Here is a 25,516-nt window from a genome sequence, read left to right as displayed (position 1 = left end):
ACGAGATGCTAGAGCCCGATCGCGCCCAAACACTGTCGATTACCAAAAATATTGGCTCCGCACGATGCTCAGGAAACGAGCCGTGGAAAGATGGAAGTACACATGGCTCACTTCTGCACCACATTTTCCTGTTAGGGGCATTTGCACCACTGATTAATTGTTTTGGAATACCGGCTCACTCTGCAATTCGCTGCTTACGGAGCTCCCTTCATGTTGTGACAGTCAGTTGTGCAGTGACTTTTGCAACTGTTGTCCTTTTCCGTCACGATCCTCTTCGGTGACGAACCATCACAGTCACTCGGCACAGTTTCGTCCGAATTGTGACTTGCGACTGATGTTTTTCCGCTTACGTTGTACGTGGTTCTAATCTTCGATACAGTGACTCTTGGAACACAGAACACTTCAGCTCCCTCGGTCACAGAAGCACCAACTGTACGGGCACCGACAGTGTGCCCACATTCGAATACACGGAGCTCCTAGATAATGCATCGTAACTACAGAGTACACTGTTCAGACGACGACTGACTGTCACAATGTGTTGAGGACATTGCACAGGTGCTGGCTTGTTTTCAAATAAAACAGTGCAACCTGCAGGCTTGGCTGGCATTTGCTTTTCTTTTCAAGCGTGCATTTGTTGCTGTGTTTCAGTATTTTTGTCTACCACTGTTAACTGAGCCACTGAACTCTAGACTGACGTACAAACAAGATCAAAAACATGTTTCTTGGAGTTTTTCCAGCAAACAGAATTTCCATCAGTTTTTGGACTTCTACCAGGGACAGCAAAACTACTTAATTAGAACCGTTTGATGTAATGAGTCACTGTATATTACTGTGTTACACAGTTTTAATTAAGTCACAGACTCACCTCGATGGCTGTGAGCTTAACAGCCGACATATCGGGAGAAGAAATATTACTGTCCTAGATGGGTGCACGGAAGATAGGATAAGATCAGAAATGTTGCTGAAGTTTTGGTTCTGGCTTGATTCAGTTCAGGTGTGGGGTTGAAGATTATACTTTTAAAAAAGACTGGAATTTTTGTAGGTGAAAATTTTTTGTGGATACGATTGAAAACCGCGTCCTTGTGGGTTTTGTTGGCAGAGGGATTTATGTGGGGTGGCGTAGATATTGTTGCATAGTGGTGTTCAGAGGTAGGAGTAGGACCAAAACCAGCTTATTTGGTTTCAGCACATTTGTACCAGAATACTTAGATTTACAGCAATTTTAAAAAATGTCATACGACAAAAAAGTTTAGACATTGTTGTGTTGTGTTACATAAGACTGTAGATTCTAGCATGTGATTTCAGTTACTGTGATTTTTGCCCTTGTATCGCCCAGTTGATTTTCGTGTATTGTTTTAGCTCAGCACTGGACTCTCCTTTTTTGTGAGTACTGGTATGTTGTGTGAAACTGCATTACTTACATTAGACGAAACTTCAACATTTCTCTGTTAAAATACACCCCATTGGTTACCTTGTAGCTGCTGATACATGTTAATATAGACAGTACAAGAACACACATAGAAACATTAGTGACACGTCTGCAGAAGGCATCTTGTCAATTTCTGTGATGTTAGGAGTTGGCCTTAAAATATTCATTCCATTGTCAAACAGCTGTGGTACTTTCAGAGGAAGGTTTGAAAAGTTTTAGAACCAGATGACTCATCTTAACGAGAAAAGGAAATATCAATACAAAAAAAGTGTGTCAGGTGCACTGAACATAAACTTCAAATATCCACATTTGTCAGCAATGGTAGTATCTTTCAATTGCCAATTACCATATTTGCTGTAGTGACCTTATGATAAAATTCTATTGAATTCACCACTCTTCAACAGTACAAGATTGGTAGCAAGCACTTGATTGACACTGAAGCAGTTATTTTAGACTGAAAATTCTTTTTTTCTTTCAACTAAATTGTCACATATTAAAAGTCATTGTGGTGTTACTTAATTTATGCTTTGATTATAACATAAAACTTGCTTGAACTTTTGTGTTCTGTATTACTAATCATTGTACTTGTATTTGGTCAGTCAACTGTCTCTGATTCAAGTTCTTGCTTTCAATTTCCTTTTTTGAAACTGCTCCTAACATTTGTAACATTTGTCAAAAGTCAGAACCGTGTTTTATTTGGTCATATAAATTGTAAACTGGATTGAGCAACAGGTTTTCATTACAAAGTGTAGCTCGGTAGATCCTGTAACAATGGCAGCACTGATTTCAGCCACGTTAAATTTTCAGCTATTATCAGTTTTCTGATTCGGGCTTGCAAGTAGAAAATAAACATTATGTAAAGATTTCTTTTGTGAGTTATTGATTGGTAAGATAATGAAACATCTTCAAGACTTGAGAGAGAACCATCTGCACCTCCAGGTAAAACTATGAGTTCAGAGAGGAAAAAGGTAAGTTCGAGGGTAAATGAGATGAAAACTTTGGACGTTCCATAATATTTCGAAAAGTTGTGTAATGGTTGGTAGGTGGCAGTCATGTTATTTGAGGTTCAGAAAGTGGCAGACAGGTGGCAGAGTAATGTTACAGCTCAGGAGAAGGCAGCAGCATCTACAACAAGGTGCCTACCCCGCCGTCAATATGTGTGGCAATTGAGCAGCCGTCTCTGATGCTTTTTTTGTGTAAATCGTAGAATGACAGCACAGTACGGTGCTTTGTGTTTGCTGTTGCAGCTAGCGTACAAGTGGAGTAGCAAGTTTAGAAGTTACGTAACTTCTGTGAAGAGTGCCCCAAGACCAGGACAGGATCACCGCGTAGTGTCGGACAAGAACATTGCGTTACTGGAGGAGCTCGTAAAGGAGAACACGCGGAACTCCGAACAAAATAGCCACATTTTTGAAGATTATTATTGGTTTGGCGCAGAATATTCTTCACGGTGTACCACACTTCAATAGGGTGTCTACGAGATGGATGACAACATCAGTCAACCGCCGAATTGAAAGACCATCGCTTGATGCCTGTGAAGAACTTTTGCATTGTTTTGACATCGAAGGTGACACATTTCCGGGAAAAATCGTGACAGGTGATAAAACTCCGGTCCACTGTCACTAACCAGGAACGAAAAAGTCGAGTGAGGAATGGCGCCTCACCTCATTGTCGAAACCAGAAATATTCTGCGCTCAGCCGTCTGCTGGAAAAGTTGTGCTCATTCTCTTCTAAGGCGGAAGTGGAGTAATTTGAGACTATTCAGGGAATTAAATTGTAAAGTCTGGTACATCCTCCTAATTCACCAGCCCTCACTTCAGATTTTCATCTGTTCGGTGCACTCAAAGAATCAGTGGATGGCAGGCATTTCAGAAGTGACGAAGAGATGTAAACCACCATGCACGACTGGCTACACACTCAAATAAAAGAATTCTTTCATCATCACACCTATGCACTTCCAAAGTGGTGGAATATGTGCATTCAACGTTAGGGAGAGTATGTCAAAAAACGATGTGGAAGATTTTTGTTCATTGTTACAATTAGAAGTATTAGAGTACTTTTAAAATTTTCATATGAATTCATCATTGTATATCTATTAAAGTGTGAAGTTGGAGCTCTGCATCTGGTTATGTTTGTGGAGTCTGGTATACTTGTCAAATAAACATTACATAGGTCTCAACCTATATGAGGAGTCACTGTGGACTGTATTTTAAGGGAAAGGTTTATGAATGCCCTACCTAAAGTTGTACAAAGTATGTCAGTGTTGGTAAAACAGGCTTGGAAAAATCCCTGGCATTTGGTTCTCAAAAAAATTTTGTAGTAATTTGTCATGTTATGCCTTTCAGCAAGTGTTTTTTCCTAATATAAAGAATTTTTATATGCAGATTTTTTATATTTTTCGAAGGATATAGGTTCATAACAGTTGTGAATGCTCTACAGGTTTGGTGGCAAGCTGAAGCATTACAAACTCTACTATGACGGGCAGCACTACGTGCTGGACAAGCGATTCGACACGGTACACGACCTCGTAGCCGATGGCCTGGTAACGCTCTACATAGAGACACATGCCCGTTCCTACATAGAGCTGATGGACAGCATCAGTTGTTATGAGACTTCGCCATACGTGACACTCAATAAGCTGAAGAGAAGGGCTGTAATTGGCTGTAATGTCTCACTGCTGCAAGCTGAGAGGGAAGCTTCGCAGATTTCTGGTTCAGATGTAAGATCTTAATAAATTCGTAGCTCTTTATTTCTACATATTCTAATACACACACTATATCTCAAGAAATTGTTTGTTCTACTTGTGTCAGTATTTTTTATTCTATCTAGTAGTAATAAGCTATTTGCTCAAGGATCATTTTTCATACATATGATCTGTCAGTTGACTTTAGGTAAGACATATGTCACACATACGGATATACAGGGCATTTTACAATTCATGTTACACACTTCTAGAGGCTGTAGACGGAACTTAGTAGATCAAGTTTTACATAAGAACCCATGTCCGGAACTGTCATCGGACAACGCTATAGATCGCTGTAGTTGTAAGTGCCAGTGCCTGAATGTGCGTGTATATACAGGGTGATTCTGTGATGATGATACAAACTGTCAAGGATGATAGAGAAGGATAAATGTATCAATTTAAGGTAAGTGTCGCTGTACCGGAAACGAATGAGTCAAAGCCTATAAGCAGAAACTGTTCTGATACCTCTGACCATGAAATACATATACCGGTACTGTTGTTGCTTAGATTGTTGGGTAGGCAACTTTCAGAGGTGGTAGCATGGACCAAAACAAGAAAAAAAGTCTAGTAAATGTGTGCTCTAAAATGGGTATCTTAATGAGCTAGGGGCAATAAAGGAGATGTGTTTCGTACAAGTGAAGATGAACAAGTGCTCATGGACCTCAAGTATGCATTTTAGAGCCCCTGTTTACTAGACATTTTTTCTTGTCATGGTCCATACTACCACCTCTGAAAGTTGCATACGCTACGTTATTAGCAATGTTACCAGTACACGTATTCCACTGTCAGAGGTATCCAAATGATTTTTGCTTGTAACTTTCGACTCATTAATTTCCAGATTAGGGACCCTTACCTCAAATTGATGCATTTATCCGTCTCCATCATCCTTGAAAGTTTGTAATATCATCACGGAATTGCCCTGTATATACATATGTTCACAGGCAGGAGCACCTATAACTTTGACGCTTTGTAGTGTCATCAGATGACGTTTCCAGGTGTGGACTCCTATTTAAAAGTTGAACTTCTGCATCCTCTCTACAACCTCTAAAAGTGTGTGTGACATGAATTGGGAAACACCACTGTATGCATACACGGGGTGCTCTAAAATTCTCCTAACAAACTTCTAGGACATAGAGAGAGGATTGAGTATTCAGTATTTTGAACTGGAACCTATGCCCAGAACCGTACTATTTCTGTGCCACATCTAGTTAAAAATTTATAATTAATTTATTAGTTGTGATCCAGTGCATCAGTGTTACAATCCACTCATTAATATTCATTGAAGCATGATGCAGTATGGTATCTCCCAATGTGGGTGTGCAGCATCTCCTTTGAACACCACAGTCATGCCTGCTGACAGTGAAGGTGCTCCTTTCTCGAAGCCGTCGCGTAATTGTGGTGAAAATGGTACGTGATGGAGTCAGACGTCATGGATAATGGTCTCAATAAACGTGGCGAGCAGCTGTTCCATTACCGTGAGCTTCACTGTACAGAAGGGTCGTGTCGCCGTATTCTGCAACTGCATACTCAGCCTTGTTGCTCCGACACTAGCAGACGCGTGAATGAAGGTCAAACCGGGTCAGAGAATTCGAATTAGATCGTACGTAAGCATCTCCGACTGTGACTACTCGTTGCATACCTACCTAGCAAACATGTTTTCGAATGGCTGCAGCACAGAAATGGTATGTTTCTGCTCATGGGTTCCAGTTCTAAGTATTGTCGGCTCAGTCCCTTCTACAAGTCCTAGAAGTTCGAAAGGGGAATTTTAGGGCACCCTGTATACGCAAGTGATTAATGGACGAGTGTACATTGCTTTGAGACAGTATGCATATTCAGGGATGAGTATGGACATATCTGATTGTATTTGGTCAACATTACACTAAAGTGAAATGCAGAAAAGTGAGGAGCCCAACGTGTTCTGTGCACACACAATGAGAGAACTCTTCTTGCACAGTCTAACAAAATTTGCTGTGTATCACTCCTGATAGTCATAAAGTGCATTTCCCCTTCCTCCTCCTCCTCCCCCCCCCCCCCCCCCCCTCCCCCGCAACCACCACCACCACCACCACCACTCCTCACACTGGTAGTTGCAATTACATGTTTGCAGTGTGCAATTAGTCAATCTGGAGAAGTAGTGCTCATCATGTATTTATTGTAGTGCCTAGTGTCAATAGAAATATGACTTTCCTGTTAGTAGTAAAATGTTTCGGAACTGGTGTAATGTATGCTTACTCGATAGAAGGATGTCAAATTAATCCAGTGGGCTGTTCTACTCGTATTTAAGGATGTATAGTAATGGAGATAGCAAAACTTGCAGAATAACCTGCAGGTATTGAGCAGCACTGTTATGTGAGTGGAAAGAGGATGATGATGTTATGTAGGTGTGCTGGAGTGGAGGAATGTGTGATGAAGAAAGGAGAAGACTGAACAGAGTGGGGAGAGAAATGTAGTGGGCACACAAGAAAAGACATAGCTGTACTTCTGAAACAGACTACATGAAGGTGGTAGTAGTGGTGGTGATGCATAGATGATCTTTATTCATGTTGCAACATCTTACGTAGATTTAGAGGACAGACTTTTAATGACTTTTTCTGGTTGTTGTAGCCCTGTCTGAAGTTTTAGGCACTCCACCACTCATCTGGCAAGCAAAGTTGTGAACATGCACACTTGTGCACTAGAGCAGCCCTCCAGCTTCTGAATTTTTCATTCTTTTTCAGAAGCCGTACCTGTGGAAGGTTGACAGCACTCTTTTCTATCAGCACAGAAGAAGACTATATAATTTGAAAGCCAAAGAATCAGTCTGGTTCTCTTATTCTGACTATCTCCCTTCCGAAGCTCCTTTTTTTGGGTGAGTGGAGGCTCTCTTTCCTCATTTAGCTAAGCGTGATAGTCAGATTTTTGAAAACGATGTGTGTTTACTCCCACTAAAATCCTTGCAGGTCCATATTCTCTGGTACCTACACTGGAATTTAACACAGTGACTTCCTTAAAGTTTCCTAAGCCCCAAGTGGTCTTTGGTCTTTGGGGAATCTTGTTGTATGCCACATAACTCAGTAATTTGGCACTGCTTGCCTCAATTAGTGTTTGTCATTCTATTCAATGCCAGTAGCTGAACTTGTGTGGTGTGACAACTCATAAGCCTGAGCAACACATGAGCCTGATCTCTTCTGTATCTAATTTTAAAAAATATGAACTCTTTTTCCCTATTGTGACAAGTCCTGTCACAGGGAGCTTCTTTTTCTTTATATTATTTTCATATAAGTTTTAATTACATATGTGCTTGCAGCAATTTTGTAAGGTACGGTTGACACACATTTGTTATTGTGAAAGAAATGTCCGAAGATCTTCACCTTATATCTCATTTTTGACATGCGCTGCGCCCGGGGGGCAGGGAGAGAGACTATATATGCTGGTAAGCCAAAACATTAGGACCATCTGCTTTCAGAATTACGAATTCTGAACGTCTGTAATGAAAATCACATACAGCAACCATAGTGAGTCATATGGTTAGAAACAGTTTTTATTTTATTGCAGAAACTGATTGTTCAGAACAAGTGATTGGAAAAATGTGCATAGAACAATGCCCACTCATACCCATCTCACTAAGCCATACCCAGGTACATCACCAGGAAACTTCTCACTGTTCATTTCTTTCCGTGAAGGATTTGAACTGTCCCTGTGTTTTTGCATTTGAGAAGATGTATCTGACAGTTTTTAGAACTTCCTGCATAACATGTAGATATAGAAAGTATTGTGACACAGTATGTTCTCTGTGGCTAATATATTAGGAAGGTATAAAATTAGAATACGATATGTCAGAATTTAAAGTCCCCAATGAACCCTTTTTTTTACCTGTTTCAGTTATTGCTCTGTTTCTTCACGGGAATTGTAGTAGATAGTGTCGGAAGTTCCATGCGGCTTTTCGCGGATGATGCTGTAGTATACAGAGAAGTTGCAGCATTGGAAAATTGTAGCGAAATGCAGGAAGATCAGCAGCAGATAGGCACTTGGTGCAGGGAGTGGCAACTGACCCTTAACATAGACAAATGTAATGTATTGCGAATACATAGAAAGAAGGATCCTTTATTGTATGATTATATGATAGCGGAACAAACACTGGTAGCAGTTACTTCTGTAAAATATCTGGGAGTATGCGTACGGAACGATTTGAAGTGGAATGATCATATAAAATTAATTGTTAGTAAGGCAGGTACCAGGTTGAGATTCATTGGGAGAGTGCTTAGAAAATGTAGTCCATCAACAAAGGAGGTGGCTTACAAAACACTCGTACCACCTATACTTGAGTATTGCTCATCAGTGTGGGATCCGTACCAGATCGGGTTGACGGAGGAGATAGAGAAGATCCAAAGAAGAGCGACGCGTTTCGTCACAGGGTTATTTGGTAACTGTGTTAGCATTACGGAAATGTTTAGCAAACTCAAGTGGCAGACTCTGCAAGAGAGGCGCTCTGGATCGCGGTGTAGCTTGCTTGCCAGGTTTCGAGAGGATGCGTTTCTGGATGAGGTATCGAATATATTGCTTCCCCCTACTTATACCTCCAGAGGAGATCACGAATGTAAGATTACAGAGATTCGAGCGCACACGGAGGCTTTCCGACAGTCATTCTTCTCGCAAACCATATGCAACTGGAACAGAAAAGGGAGGTAATGACAGTGACACGTAAAGTGCTCTCCGCCACACACCGTTTGGTGGCTTGCGGAGTATAAATGTAGGTGTAGATGTATGTTTCCCCTAAAACACTTTCCAGACATTTTTGTTTCCCGAAGGGCATTGAATCTTTCCCTAAAACATCATCCAGCTATTTTTAACCTTCCCCCAGTTGGAAGCAGCATACTATTGGAGATGCTAGCAATCATGGCGGATTTTCTCGCAATGAGCCAATCGTCTTCACAATCAGTGGCTACGAAACGTAAAGAGAATGGGGCTAACGATTCAAAGACCCTCCCAGCTGCACCACGGTTCCTCGTCGTTTCACGTACTGAAGACGGTCAGTCGTTCGCTACAGTAAATCTGTTTACTATTCAGAAAGTTGTTGATGCAATTTCTGGCCCTGTGAAATCCCACTCTCGTTTATGCAGTGGCACTTTGCTTTTGGAGACTGCTTCAGATTCTGAAGCACAAAAAGTGCTTGCAGCTTCGCTCCTCTGTGGCTATCCTGTTTGTGTCGAGGTCCATTGAATGCTGAATTCTTCCCACGGAGCTATTTATTGTAGGCTGCTGATGGTCTGACTGAGGCAGAAATCTGAACGTACCTCTCTGATCAGGGTGTCATCGCAGTCCATTTAGTGATGAAAAAAGTAGATACCTCCTTAGTGTCCTTAAGTACTCCCTTTCTCACTTTTAATAGAGTGGTTCTTCTGTCAAAGATCAAAGCAGGTTATGAAGTTATCACAGTCTTGCTGTGTATTCCAGACCCAATGAGCTGCTGCCAGTGTCATCGTTACAACCACATTCAGGGATCTTGTCGACACCCAGCCAAATGTGTAACCTGTGGTAGGGATGCTCACGAGGACGATTGTCCACTTGCTCCTCCCCATTGCATCAATTGCAATGGCGAGCATGCCGCCTCCTTCCGCAGTTGTCCCATTTATCTCGATGAGCGGGCTGTCTTGGAGATCCTGGTGAAGGAAAAAGTGCCTTACCTGATCACTCACAAGTTGTTCGCTATTAGGAAACACTGCATTCTACCATCTGGCACTTATATTACTGTTCTTGCTACATCCCACTCCATGAAGGACATGGCCACGCAGAAATGCGACCTCAAATTTAGCACCGCTGTTGTGAAATTGCCCAGTGTCATGGTAGTGTCCCTGTCTCCTCCAGCTGTGCAAACACACCACCAAACTTTTGCCTCACAGGGCGAAGTCACCATCTGCGCATCACCCCTTTCGGGTTCTGTCAGAACCTGTCAGAGAGTTGTCCTCTTGGCTGATCTTCTTAATCAACTCGACCTCTTCTGCCATAACATTGGAGCACCCACATTCCAACTCCTCGCACACCTATTTCCATTTGGACCTATCCCTCTGCATTGCCCAGCTTGTCACTGTCTTGAGTAGTCCGTTCTCTCTGACACATACTTGAGCGATCATTTCCTGTGCGCTACTTTTTTGCTGACTCCTGTCCCACCTACGTGCACACCCAAACGGCAGCTTACTTAGGCTGACTGGTGGCTTTACTCCTCCCTTACAACCTTTGATGAACAACATTTCGCCAGTTGTGATGACCAGGGAGACTACGACACAAACGTTATCCTTACTGCAATGGAACATCCCTTTCCTCACACTTCCTCGTTACCACACCGTGTCTTGGTCCCTCGGTAGACTGAGGTGTGCTGCGTTGGTTGTGCTCGTCACATTTTTAACCATCACCCTATGATGGCAAACCGCATTCTTTATAAACAGTTGCCTCCACAATGTCTTTGCCTTCTTTGGGGTAGCAAAACAGCTAGCTGGATTTCATTCACTAATTCCTTTTATCAGTTCCACTCCCTCTTCCATTGTGTGGGCCAACCTCCGACAGCTCCCTGGGACCAAGATCCATTTCCCAATTTTCAGCCTGAAAGTAGCAGATGTCACCCTGCCTTCCTCCATTGGAAACGAGCGGAGGGGGGCTCACGTGGTACCCTTTGTTTTCAGAATCGTGAGTGCTACAATGCTGCCTTTACTACGAGGGAGCTAGATCGTGTTCCCACCTTCATCCCGATCCTCTGCCCCAGGGCCGGATGATGTTCACATTCGGATGTTGTAGCACCTCTCTTTTGCAGGCAAGTACTTTCTGCTTCATACGTACAACCGCATCTGGACAGAGGGCACGTTTCCCAGACGCTGGCATGAAGCCACTGACATACTCATACCTAAGTCCGGTAAGGACAAACACCTTCTTTCTAGCTACTGCCCCATATCTCTCACCAGCTATGTTTGCAAGGTGATGGAATGTACGATTCATGGCCAGCTGCTACAGTGCCTCGAGTCTCGCCATTTACTTACCGCTGCACAATGTGGATTTCGAGTGCACCATTCTGCAGTTGACCATCTTGTTACTTTGTCCGCCCATGTCATGAATGGTTTTCAGCAGAAATCCCAGACTATGGCCGCGTTTTCGGAGAAAGCCTATGACACTTGCCGGAGAACTGGTATCCTCCGTACTCTCTACACGTGGGTCTTCCGTGGCCACCTGCGCCATTTCCTTCAGGAATTTTTAAAAGACTAAGGTTTCAAGGTATGTGTGGGTTCTGCTTTGTCAGACACCTTTATACAGGAAATCGGTGTGCCTCAGAGGTCTGTCCTGAGTGTCATTCTTTCTGCTATCACCATTAACCCTGTAACGGCCTGTTTCCCACTGTGCATCTTCGGCTCCCCTATTGTTGACGATTTTGCCATCTATTGCCATTCTGCAAGGAGCTGTCTCATTGAGTTGCACCCTGATAAAACCATTTGTATGAATTTCTGGTGGCACAATTGGTTTCTTCCTCCACCTTTACATCTTGGGCCTGTTGTTCTTCCATTCATTGAAACTACAAAATTCCCGGGGTTCGTACTCCGTAGGAAACTTTCTTGGTCCTCCCTGCGTGTCTTAACCTGGCAGCCTGCTGTACGTAGTCCGTCAATGTCCTACGTGCCCTCAGTGGTACTTCCCAGGGAGCAGATCCAATGACCTTCCTCTCTTTCTACCGGTCCCGTGGCTGTTTGAAACTAAAGTATGGGTGTCTCATTTATGCATTTGCACGTCCGTCCCTCTTAACGCTGTCTCAGTACTATCCACCATCGTGGCATCCATTTACACTAGCCCGATTGAGAGTCTGTTCGTAGAAGCTGCTAAACTACCGCTGTGAGTTTCTCCTCAGCAGATATGCGTGTCGTTTGTCTGCCACGCATGGCCACCCATCTCACACCTTCTTCTTCGACGACTTCTGTGATCGCCAGTATGGGGTGCGTCCCTCTTCTCTGTTACCTTACGTAGTTCGCTTTCGGCTCTTGCTCCTTCGGATTAACTTTGTGCTACGTGCGACTTACCCGGTGGGTATAAACCCTTCATCACCTCGCCTTCGTGCAGCAGCCCGTGTTCACCTCGGCTTTCATTCGTTTCCTAAGGACACCACTCCAGCCTCACTCTGTCGCCTCCAGTTTCACGATCTTCACACTGAACTTAGGCAATAGTACCTTTGTGTACACTGTGATAGCTCTCGGTCTGACCGTGGTGTCAGGTGCGCATCCATCATTGGCAGCGACGTTTTTCGGTATTGGCTTCTGGAACACTGCTTGATATTTATAGCAGAGCTCTTTGCCCTGTAACAGGCCATGCTGTACATCCAGCAACACTGGCTATTCAATTGCATCATCTGCTCAGACTCTTTCTGTGTCCTTCAAAGCCTCTGTGTACTGTACTCCTTCCCTCAGTGCGACAGATCCAGGAAAGCTGTCACTTGCTCACGCTTGATGGAGCCATTGTGATGTTTGTGTGGGTTCCCGGTCGTGTCGGTCTGACAGGAAATGAGGTCAGTGACGCTGCTGCTGAGGCTGCAGTCCTCGTACCTCAGCCTGTTAGTTTTTGCATTCCCTCTGACACCCTCTGTGTTGCCGTCTGTTAGAAGGTGGTATCACTTTGTCGTCGTCACTGATCCTCCCTTCACGAGAACGAGCTCCGGGTTTTTAAGTCTCTTCCAGCAACTCCGACGACTTCCTCTCGGCTGTATCGCTGCGAGGAGATCATTTTAGCTAGGTCGTGTATCGGGCACTGTCTTTTTAGCAATTGCCATTTGTTAAGTGGTGCTCCCCCACCGCCTTGTGCACATTGCACTCAACTTTTGACAGTCCGCCATTTCCTGATGGAATGCCCTTTTTATAACTGCTTACATTCTTGTTTGTGTTTGCCGTCTGAGTTATTAGCCGTTTTACTGAACGATTTGTGAGCAGTCGACCGCGTTTTACTTCTTATTTGTAATAGCAATATGGTGAAGACCATTTAATTATCAGTTCTGGACTTCCATTTCTGTATGGCATATTATATAGACCTTTCTCCATGTCCCTGTTTTTAGCTGTCTTCTCTTCCGTCGATTAGAATTGTCCTGTAGTTGTTTTTAACTTGTCTCGTTGTCTTCTTGTTTTACAATTTTGACACAGGTGCATATGACCGTAGTTGTTTTTGCACCCTAAAACAAAACAATACAATACAGGGACCAATAATCCTGGTTGTGAATGGTGCCTGAGTTTTCATCTGATCATTTTCTGAATGTGCTCAATTGGAGACAGATCTGGTTATTTAGCATGCCAAGGAAATATGTTGACACTCTGTAGAGCATGTTGGGTTACAACAGCAGTATTTGGGTAAGTATCAACCTTTAGGAAAACACTCCTTGGAATGCTGTACACGAATGACAGCACAACACATCAAACCATGAGATTGACATATAAATTTTCTGTCAGTGTGTGAAAGACAACCAAGAGAGTCATATGAAATCACATGCCAGACCATAACTCCATGTTTGGGTACAGTGTGTCTAGAGAATGCAGACATGTTGGTTACAGGCTCTCAGCCTACCATCTCCTAACTGACACACCGCCATCATTGGCACTGAGGCAGAACCAGCTATCATCAGAAAACACCAGAGACCTCCACCCTGCCCTCCAAAAAGCTCTCTCTTGACACCACTGAAGTTGCAAGTGGTGGTTGTTTGGGGTCAGTGGAATGGACGCTACAGAATGTGCGGCTCAGAGCTGTCCTTCATGTTACTAATTTGTAAAAGTCCATTGTGTCACTGTGGTGCCAAACACTGCTCAAATTGCTGCTGCAGATGCAGTACAGTGCGCCAGAGCCGTACACCAAATATGATGCTCTTCTTTCTCAATAGTGCCGTGTGGCCATCCAGAGTCACCTTCCAGTGACCACCGCTGCCAGGAGTCGTGTACAGTGCCTGCATTCCTGCCGAGTCTTTTTGCAGTATCGCAGGAGGAACATCCGGCTTCTCGTAGCTCTATTACACGACCTCACTCAAACTCGATGAAGTGTCGATGTGGTATTCTTGGTGAATGTCGACTCACCGTGTCCAATCTAAAATGTAACTAATGCACGTGACTGTTACAGTGTGTATTTAAAGCAAATGTGGTTTGCTTCATCATTGTGGCACTACTAGCGCCATGCTTATGGGACTGGTGTGAAATCTGGAAAACATTATCTTTCAGGTGACCAGGTCATTGTCTGGAATAAAGACAAACTGATCCTGCTGTAATGTGAAATTATTTTTTCATTTTCTGTTTTATAATTACAGGCTCTCACTTCATAAGTTATGATCTTAATCACAGCTCATTACTTCCAGACCACTTATCAACTGCTTCTGTGTTACAGGTTGCTGATTCATCTGTAGACATAGATTTCAGCAAGCCACATAATTTTAAAATACACACATTCAAAGGACTGAATTGGTGTGAATTTTGTGGAAACTTTCTTTGGGGCTTCACAGCACAAGGAGTTAAATGCGAAGGTAAGTTATTCTTTTGTATTGTGAGGTTCTAATTCTCTGCCATTATGTGTCTAAAAACAGTTTTTTGCTGTTACTCCAGAAACAGAACCGTAAACTCAGCTATATCGGGAACTAACTTAGGTAACTGGAGCATGAAAACTGATTCCAAAAAGTGTCTTTGTGAACAGTTGTGATATCTTGCTGTTACTGCCATTAAATTTATTGATAGCGACAAGGAGAACAGTGTGACAGCGCTGGTAGAGTAGGTGACAGAACTACCTAACGAAAGTGGAGTAAGTCAAACGTACGCAAATTACAGTAGAAGAAAAGATTTGAAAGTGCATGGTTTCGCGTATCTAGAAGCAGAGTGCTTACCATAAATATACAATTGACATTGTCCATGGAGATGTTATTAGAAGATACTGTAAAGAAAACAAAGAAATACCTATTTTGTGAAAACTTCTCCATTTTTGTTGCAGAGAATGAGACTTAAAGGCTAGCAAACAAACTCAGAAACATTATTTTGCCTACAGCATGTGATTTTAAAAGGTGCCAGAATTCAAAAGCTATTGTGTGTGGCCGAGACAACACAGTTTCAAAACAGGTGTACAACATTAGATTTTTATGAAAAAATGAAGTGTCATAATTAAGGCTGCCGTGGTTTATTTATAGAAAATGTGGATTCAGACACATTACACTGTGAACAAGTGGTCTCAAAGTGTGCAAGTATGGCCAAACTAAAGTTCCATGCAGTGTTTTTGAGCTGTCCATGGAATTGGCTTATATACCCATTGTACTCTGATCTCCCTCCTCCCCTATATAACCCCCCCCCCCCAAACACACACACACACACACACACACACACACACACACACACACTCTAGACTCCATCCCTCCCCACCTTTCCAACTGCTATGCCACCCCTCCTGTATTTATTCCTTTAATGCCGCTCCATTCTCCCTCTATTCCAATCACCCCCTCACTCTCACTTTCCCACAACCTCTCCCTCCAACCCTTGTCTCACCACCACCCTGACCCTCTCTTCACCCCTCCTCTCTCCCTGCCACTCTCACTCACTCTGCCACTCTCACTCACCCTGCCACTCTTACCCTACCACTCTCCGTGAGGGGCAGAGGTGAGAAAGGGAGAGGGTGGAGAGGTGAGAGGAGGAAGAAGGGGGAAAGGTGAGAGAGAGAGGGAGAAGAGAGAGAGAGATGGTAAGGGGAGATGGGGAAGTGGGAAAGGGAAAATTGGGGAGTGGAGGGACAGAGGAATGGAGCTTAGGGGCGCCAACCTCACTCTCCCCACCACCCTCACTCCAGTCATGACCCTACTCCCCCACACCTCTCTCTACCTCCCCCACACCCGTGTCTCCCCACATCCCCTTTTCCTCTCCACATGCCCCTCCAATTCCATGTCAATCCCCTCTTCCTGTTCATACCCTTCCCTCTCCTGTGGCTCTCTCCTCCCCCTCTCCTGTGGCTCTCTCCTCCCCCTCTCTGTGGCTCTCTCCTCCCCCTCTCTGTGGCTCTCTCCTCCCCCTCTCTGTGGCTCTCTCCTCCCCCTCTCTGTGGCTCTCTCCTCCCCCTCTCTGTGGCTCTCTCCCCCATTTCTCCCCCCTCTCTCTCCCCCCTCCCCCTCCCCCCCTCTCCCCCCTCTGTGGCTCCCCCCCTCTCTCCCCCCCACTCTCCCCCCCTCTGTGGCTCTCTCTCTCTCTCTCTCTCTCTCTCTCTCTCTCTCTCTCTCTCTCTCTCTCTCTCTCTCTTCCCCCCCCCCCCACCCCCTCTAGATACCACCGGCAACCTACGAAGGCCTTTTCGAATCCATACTAGGCATAGTCCCTACTGTATTGTGTTCCAAAGATGAATCAAACACGCTATTATGCAGATGGTCATGATGTTTTGGCTCATCCTATATGTAACCTCCCTCTGCACCTCTCTGTCCGCCCCACTGTGGCTCTCTCTCCCCCCCTCTGTGGCGCTCACCACCCCACCCCCTCTGTGTCAAGGTGCAGTCATGGGCTCTAGCCCACGGTTTCCAGTTTTCTGAAGCAAAGTCGTGTGTTATGCACTTCTGTCAGTGTCGTACCATTCATCCGGAACCAGAACTTTACCTAAATGACAATCCACTCACTGTAGTGGAGACATATTGATTCTTAGGACTTTTTCGACACCCGATTGGCTTGGTTTCCTCACCTTTGTCAGTGTGAGCGGAAGTGCTGGCAGCACCTCAATACCCTCTGCTGCCTAGCAAGACCAACTGGGGTGCAGATTGCTCTACTCAGCTGCAGATCTTCAGAGCCCTGGTTGAATCCCTCCTTGACTATGGAAGTCTGGTTTATGGTTCGGCTGCACCCTCAGCGTTGCGTTTACTCGTCCCAGTGCACCACTGTAGTGTTCGCCCAGCAACAGGAGCTCGTAGGACGAGTCCAGTGACCAGCGTCCTTGTGGAAGCCGGAGTGCCTCCATTGCAGATTAGGCGTGCACAACTGCTGGCCAGTTACGTAGCACACGTTCATAGTTCTCCTGCGCATTCGAATCACCGTCTCCTTTTCCCACACACGACAGTTCATCTCCTGCATCGGCGGCCCAAGTCAGGGCTTCCAATTGCAGTTCGCATCCGATCCCTTCTTTATGAACCGGCGTCCTTGCCTTTACCACCTATATTTGACTTCCATTCACATACACCTCCATGGTGTACACCTAGGCCGTGGCTTCGCTTGGTATTTTCACGTGTCCCTAAGGACTCAGTTAACCCCCCAGCTCTCCGCTGCCACTTCATCTCGATTCTTGACAAGTACCGAGGCCACGAAGTGGTTTACACCGACAGCTCGATGGCTGATGCTCACGTCGGCTTCGCGTATGTCCATGGAGGTCATATTGAACAGCATTCCTTGCCCATTGGCTGCAGTGGTTTCACTGCCAAACTGGTGGCTATATCTCGTGCTCTTGAGCACATCCGTTCATGCCCTGGAGAGGCATTTCTTCTGTATACAGACTCCTTGAGCAGCCTACAAGCTCTCTACCAGTGCTACCCTCGTCATTCTTTGATAGCGACCATCCAGGAGTCCATCTATGCCCTGGAACGGTCCGGTCGTTCGGTGGTGTTTGTCAGGACCCCAGGTCACATCGGAATCCCAGGCAACGAACTTGCCAAGAGGCTGGCCAAACAGGCTAAGTGGAAACTGCTTATGGAGATAGGCTTCTCTGCAACTGACCTGCGTTCACTACTAAGCCGCAAGGTTTTGCGGCTTTGGGAGACAAAATGGCATAACCTTAGCCTGCACAACAAACTGCGTGCCATTAAGGACATTACGAATGTGTGGCAGCCCTCCATGCGTGCCTCTCACAGGGACTCTGTTGTTCCCTGCCTGCTCCGCATTGGCCACTCTTGGGTGTCACATGGCTACCTCCTGCGCCATGATGACCCACCTCAGTGTCGGTGTGGCGCCCGGCTGACAGAGGCCCATATCTTGGTGAGCTGTCCTCCTTTGGCTGCCCTGCGATGGACTCTTCAGTTACCGGATGCGTTGCCTTTAAGTTCAGCTGACAATGCCTCATCGGCTAATTTAGTTTTATGTTTTATACGCGACGGTCGGTTTTATCATACTATATAAGTTTTAGACCATGTCCTTTGCCCCCTTGTGTTCTTCACTCTAATGATTTTAGGGTGGATGTTCTAAAGTGTCACAGAGTGGCTGGCTTTTCCTTTTTATTCTCGTGGCCGGCAGCCACAGTCATCTGCTCTCTTGTTTTTACTCCTTCTACCTGTTTCTTGCTCCTCTCTGTGGTTTTATTTTCCTGTTTTTTGTCTGTAGCAGTGTTGGTTGTCCTTCTGTTGTTCTTCCTTTCTCATATTATTGTGCTCTACGTTTCCTTTCTTTTCTTCTTTCCGTTGTGTAATTATTTTACTGGGAACAAGGGACCGATGACCTTGCAGTTTGGTCCTTTCCCCCCTCTTATAAACCAACCAACTGCCCAATTTTAGCTGCTTTGCGACGTACTTTTAACCTTCCCAACACTCTACCTTCGGTGTTGGCTGACAATGCCTCAACAGCAGATTTAGTTTTACGTTTTATTCGTGAGGTTTTTTTTTTAATCATACCATCTAAGGGTGGGCATTTGGCCTTCTCTCCAAGGCCTCCACGCTCCCTCCATTTTAATGCTCTGTCACCCTTTCTTTGCATTTGTTTGTCTTGGTGGTCATCTTTTCCCTGCATGTGTTCATCTCGCCTTGTCTTTTTGGAGTGGACATTTTAGTGTGTTGCAGAGTGACTAGCTCATCCTTTTTTATACTTGTGATCAGCCAGTCCAGACCATCTGCTGTATGGTTTTAATACCTTCTTTTACTTTTTCTTGTGGTGTATGTTTCCCCTGTTTTTTGTTTGTTCCATTTGTTTTCTTTTTAACTTGTGGTTCCCCATTCCTTATCTCCCTTTTACTTTCCAAAATGTACTTTGGATGTTGTTTTACCTTGAGTCTCATTTGCATAAAGGAAAAGGGAATGACGACGCTGTAGTTTGGTCCCTTTATACCCCAAACCAACCAACCAACCTCTCCCACCACCCCCTCTACCTTCTGCGGACCCTCCGCTCCTCTGCCCCTCTGCCCCCCCCCCCCCCCCACCATATCCCGTGCCCTCCCTCCTCTCCCCTCCCCTATCCCTCTATTCCCCTCCCTTTCCCTATCCTATCCCTCCACACCTGTCCCCTGTCCTCCATTCCCCTCTGCCTTTCCCTCCTTATGCCTCCATCTGTCTCTCCCCTCCCTGTGTCGCTTCATTTCTCTTTCCCCTCCCCCTCTCTCACTCCTCCTCCTCTCCCCCTCTTCATCTCTCTTCTGCCTCTTTCTACCTCCCTCTCACCTCTCCTCCTTACCTCCCTCTCACCTCTCCTCCTTACCTCCCTCTCACCCATCTTCTTTACCTCCCTCTCACTTCCCCCTCACCTGTCCTCTTTACCTCCCCCTCACCTGTCCTCTTTACCTCCCTCTCACCTCCCCCCTCCCCTCCTCCTCTCACCTCTCCTCTTTACCTCCCTCTCACCTCTCCCCCTCCCCCTTTCTCACCTCACCAGCTTCCCGTTTCACACCACTTCCCTCTGGCCTTCCCCTTCCCCCTGCCCCCTTCGACCTCCCCCTCCTCCTTCCCCCTTGCACTTCTGATCTCCTCCTTCCGCCATTCCCCTCTCTTCCCTCCTCTCCCTCTCTCCATCTTACTGCACCTGCTTTTTTCCTTCCTGTTCTTTCTTGTTTCTTGGTTACCCTCTCCCCTTTTCCAACCCAGACCACCCCTTCTGCCCCCAGCCATGCAGTCTCCATTGGTTCACTTCTCATATAAATTGGGTTTTTCATGCAGTAAGATGGTGTGATTCAATTTTTGCAATCTGAAAGATACTAATCTAGCTTGGTAATCCTCTTCTGGGTGCTAAAATATTTTTAGAAATGAAAATCAATACTTGCTGTATTGGAGGCACTGCCTGAAGTCCCCTCTCTGACACTCGCTTACACTCTGATTAATGCCCACTATTGAAATGCTGTTACCTTGGCTCTTTTATTTTTTTTAGACTGTGGGTTCTCTGCACACTGCAAATGCTCCCGAAAAGTGCCCTCAGACTGTTTGCCCAAACTGAAGGGTGTACGCGGAGTATTCGGCCTGGACCTGACGACGTTGGCATCGCAGCAGCGCAGCCACGTACCGCGCGTCGTGAGGCGCTGTGTCGAGGAGATAGAGCGACGCGGCCTGGACACGGAGGGCCTGTACCGCGTGTCCGGCTTCGCCGAGGAGGTCGAGGCGCTCAAGCTGGCACTTGACACAGGTCTGCTCCTATTGCTCCTTTTGGCATGACCTACAGGTATATGCTCTGTATCATTGCTGATCTGTAAGTGGCATTTTTCTGTACTGTTCAAAGCATGACATATAATTGTGCATATAATGGATGTAATGCGATGTCTGCGTTCGATCGCAGAATGAATTTGGGATTATAGTGAGGACTACCAAAATTTTAGGTGGATATTCTTAGATAGACCGTGACTGATCCCTTCACTGCAAAAATACAGGTCACTCCACCTACCAGTTGCCCATGTACTTCTCAACAATTATATTGTTGCTTAATTTTTATACCCTTACTCCTCCTCCAGGGGCCCAAACAAGTAAAAATTGTCCAGGGTTAAATTATGATCAGTAAGGAAGGTATTAAGTAGTTGTCTGCGGAATTCATTTCACAGAGTTTCTCAGTGGTTGCAGTTACATATTGTCTTGCAGGAGCTTAGTTTACTGAGATACAAAGCTTTCACATTGATGGACAGTTTAGAGTAGTATGTTGAACAAAGTCTTCCACCATTGTGAAAAAATTCAATGGGGGTCATACATGTTGATTGTGAAGAAGCAGTTGTTAGAACTTCGCTGTTAACATGGAATTTCTGACCTTGACAGATGCCCCTGCTTGTCTTATTCTACTGACAAATGCTTAACTCTCCCCTCTAAGTAATCACCTAAATAAATTGCAGTCACTACATTTGAATTTACGGACACTTTTTCCACTTGGATCAGCAGTGTCGTCAGCACACGCCTACATGGACACGTTGTTGGTGGAAACTGTGATCACTGTGATACCTACCACAGGCCCGGTATTTCCGTTCGTGCAGTCGAGTCTGCAGCACCTCACAGACCATTCCTTCCTCGTCAGAAATCAATCGATCCTGCAGATTATGTCTCCTGAAGTAACTAATTAAGACAGTTTGAAAATTGAGCCACCGTACCAAATCTTATCAGACGTTTTCTCAATAATGAGAGAGGCTGCTGCTTGCTATTTTCTCTCTCCTTTATTTTACATACATGATCAGTTAGGTGCATTTAATTATTTGTTTCAGCTATCCTCGCCTGTCTCTTCCAAATCATATACTGAATGGATACTAACTAGACTTTTCACAATTTTTGGTTTGCTAATGCACGTCACTTCGGTTTCGTGTGCGCGCGCACATTACACGATGGTGTTTGCAGATGGTGAATTGGCAGACCTCGGACCAGAGAAGTACGACAACATCAACGTTATTGCTGGAGCTCTGAAGCTGTATCTGCGTCTGCTGCCCATACCTCTCATTACATTTGATGCTCATCCACCACTTATTGAAGCAACTAGTAAGTACTGAAAGCTGTTTGTACAGCCTGCTGTAGCCTGCATTTGAGATATGCTCTTTTTGTTCACCCTAACGTGTTTTGCCCTTCCCTCCTAATTTTTTTTCCTAACATAAGTTCCCTATTACCTCTCCCCTCCTCCCCCCCACCCCACCCCCACCACCCTTGAGATTGCCTCTTCCCAAGTTCTACTTTTCTTTAGGTTGTTTTTTCCCCCTAGGGTTTGTTTTTAATACACTTTGCATTGTGAACAGTGTTTTTGAGGTGATGTAATACCTAATAGTGAACACGATACATTACCCATACTATATGCTTCTGTGGAACAACCACTTTCTTTCCCAGTGGTGAGTTGCCCAGAAGACGGTGCCTTAATAAGACATTAGTGAATGAATGTAGGAAAGGTAAGTAAACTTTTGAGATTTTTATCTCCAAAATCTGACTTTAATAAACAGACTTTGACTTTTTGCATCTCCAAAATCTGATATTATTCTGAATGCAAAAGTTGCAGAGCTTATATGTTTTCTATAAATGCACTGAGGTGACAAAAGTGCTTTTGCTTGACGTAGTGCAGCAGTTTGATATGGCACGAACTCGACAAGTTGTCAGAAGCCCTTTGGAGAAATATCGAGCCACGTTGCCTCTATAGCCGTCCTCAATTGCGAAAGAGCTGACGGTTCAAGATTTTGTGCACAAACTGACCTCTCGATTATGTCTCACAAATGTTCATTGAGATTCATGTTGGGCAATCTGGGTGGCCAATGTATTCACTTGAACTGTCCAGAATGTTTCAAACCGATCACGAACAGTTGTAACTGTCATTTGGAAACATAAACGTGGCTGCAAATCGTTTCCAAGTAACTGAACATAAGCATTTCCAGCCATTGATCGATCCATTAAATCGGAGGACCCAGTCCATTCCATGTAAACACAGTGCACACACTTATGGAGCCACTACTAGGCTACACAATGCCTTGTCGACACCTTGGGGTCACAACTTTGTGGAGTCAGCACCACGCTCAGACCCTACTGTCAGCTCTTATCAAAGGAAAACAGGACTCATCTGACTAGACCATGGTTTTCAAGTCGTCTATGGTCCGACCATTATTATTACGAGCTGAGGAGAGGCAGTGCAGACGGTGCCACACTGCTAGCAAAGGCACTCGTATCGGTCATTTGCTGCCGTAGCCAATTAATACCAAATTTCACTGCCTTGTCATAACGGATACATTAGTCTTACGTCCCACATTGACTTCTGCATTTATTTTGTGCAGTGTACCTCAAATTTTAGCACTGACAGCTCTTCCCAACCGCCATCGCTCTCTGTCATCGAGTGGAGGCCATCGAGAGGTAATGCCTGAAATATTGTATTCTCAGCATGCTCTTGATACTGTGGATTGTGGAATATTGAATGTCCAGATGATTTCCAAAATGAAATGTCCCATGCATCTAGATTCAACTACCATTCCGTGGTCAAAGCCTGTTAATTCCAGTCGAGCAACTGTAATCACATTGGGAATCTTTTCACACGAATCACTTTAGTATAAATGACAGCTGTGCCAAGGCACTGGCCTTTATGTCTTGTGTAAGCTGTACTACCGCCATCTGTATGTGTGTGTGTGTGTATCACTATTCTGTGAGTATTGTCACCTCAGTTTATAAACCCCTAATAATTTAGAGTACACAGATTCATTCATTGATTTATACTCGTGCATTTGTTTGTGATGGTGTGCCTTGTGGAGTTCAAAATTGTGTGTATTGTGTTCCTTCTAAGTTTAGTGGTAACACATTTGCATAGAAAAAGTTATTAGTTTTGAAGAGAATGTTGCTTATATTTTTAAGTGTCAAGGTTTCTCCAATATGCTCAATTATTATAGCTGCACTGTTAACAAAGAGGACTATTTCTTCCTCTTGGATATAAGTTGGCAGAACATTTATATGTAACGAGAACAAGAACAGACCCAATATCAGTCCCTGTGGTACATCTGTAGAGATTATTCCCCATTCTGAGGATGCTGTTATGTTGTGTAAAATCCCTGGGTTTTAATGAGACACTTTTGTGCCCGTAGATAGATGTTAACCCAGCAGTACATGTGATACCATAATATTTGAGCTTCTGTTAGAGAATATGGTGAAGTGCACAATGAAATGCCTTCAGTGTGGCACAGAAAATACTAGCTGGCAGAATTCTTCATTTCATTTTGTGTAAAGCGATCTGGGAACTGAAAATGGCATGTTCTGTAAGAAGGGCCTTTTGAAATGGGTATTGACACTGGCTCACAATAACAGTGATTCACATTTGAGCACAAGTGCAAAATGGCTCCAGTAGCAGCAGCTGTGGTGTTCCATACCGACATGCATCACTGAGTTCACTTTGCGGAATCATAACAGGAATAACACTTTCATAGACAATTTCACTGTTAGATTCACACATTTCTTAACAGAAACATCATACACTGCAAAATAAACCGTATAAGAACAAATCACATAAATTATTATTATTATTATTATTATTATTCCTGAGATTTTCCACTCCTTCCAAATTAACAACATAATTGTAAATCAGATGTAGCTTGAATCCAAAGAAATAGTATCAACACCGATTGAGAGATTTATACCAAATAAATTAACAAACGACAGAGCTGATCCCACATGATACACAAAACTGGCATAACACTGTTGCAGAAACAACGAAAAAAGCATGCCAAGTTTAAACGTATGCAAAATCTCCAAGGTTGGTGATCTTTTACATAAGCTCAAACTTAAGCATGGACTTAAATGTGAGATGTTTATAATAGTTTCCACCGTCAAACTTTGTGTCACGACATGGCAGAAAATCCAAAGGGATTCTGGCCGTATGTAAAATATGTTAGCGGCAAGACACAATCAGTGCCTTCTCTGCGTAATAGCAATGTAAATACTATCGATAACAGTGCTGCCAAAGCAGAATTACTAAACGCAGCCCTCCGAAATTCGTTCACTGTTGAAGACAAAGTAAATATTCCAGAATTCAAATCAAGAACAGCTGCCAACATGGGTAACTTAAAAGTAGATATCCTCAGAGTAGTGAAGTGACTTAAATCACCTAATAAAAGCAGGTCTTCCAGTCCAGACTGTATACCAATCAGCTTCCTTTCAGAGTGCACTGATGCAATAGCTCTGTACTTAAGTCATATACAACTGCTCACTCAACGAAAGATCCACACCCAAAAACTGGAAATAGCACAGGTCACACCAATATTCAAGAAAGGTAGTAGGTGTAATCCACTAAATTACAGGCCCATATCATTAACGTCAATCTGCAGCAGGAGTTACGAACATATATTGTGTTTGAACATTTTGAGTTACCTTGAAAGAATTGGTTTGCTGACACACAGTCAACACAGATTTAGAAAACATCATTCTTGTGAAATGCAACTAGCACTTTACTTCCATGAAGTGTTGAGTGCTATTGACAAGGAATTTCAAATTGATTCCATATTTCTAGATTTCCATAAAGCTTTTGACACTGTACCACACAAGCAGCTTTTAGTGAAATTGCTTGCTTGTGGAATGTCGTCTCAGTTGTATGATTGGATTCATGATTTCCTGTCACAGAGATCACAGTTCATAGTAATTGATGGAAAGTCATCAAGTAAAGTAGAAGAGATTTCTGACTTTTCCAAGGTAGTGTCATAGGCCTTTTACTTTATAAACGGAGTAGGAGACAATCTGAACAGCCATCTTAGGTTGTTTG

The 25,516-nt window shown here is 44.2% G+C and overlaps 1 protein-coding gene across 2 annotated transcripts in view; it reads left to right on the top strand.

The window, feature by feature from the left end:
- Nucleotides 1–25,516, top strand: part of LOC126428146 (N-chimaerin) — a 50,260-nt gene that overhangs the window by 16,103 nt on the left and 8,641 nt on the right. For both annotated transcript variants that reach the window (XM_050090055.1, XM_050090056.1), the window contains exons 4-7: nt 3,869–4,148; nt 14,535–14,670; nt 20,213–20,464; nt 21,649–21,786. In XM_050090055.1, the coding sequence (XP_049946012.1) occupies nt 3,869–4,148; nt 14,535–14,670; nt 20,213–20,464; nt 21,649–21,786 (806 nt within the window). The remainder of the gene's footprint in view (nt 1–3,868; nt 4,149–14,534; nt 14,671–20,212; nt 20,465–21,648; nt 21,787–25,516) is intronic.

The sequence above is a fragment of the Schistocerca serialis genome, chromosome 12, assembly GCF_023864345.2.
Source record: "Schistocerca serialis cubense isolate TAMUIC-IGC-003099 chromosome 12, iqSchSeri2.2, whole genome shotgun sequence".
In the NCBI taxonomy this organism is placed as follows: domain Eukaryota; kingdom Metazoa; phylum Arthropoda; class Insecta; order Orthoptera; family Acrididae; genus Schistocerca; species Schistocerca serialis.
This window is presented reverse-complemented; position numbering and strand designations above follow the sequence as displayed.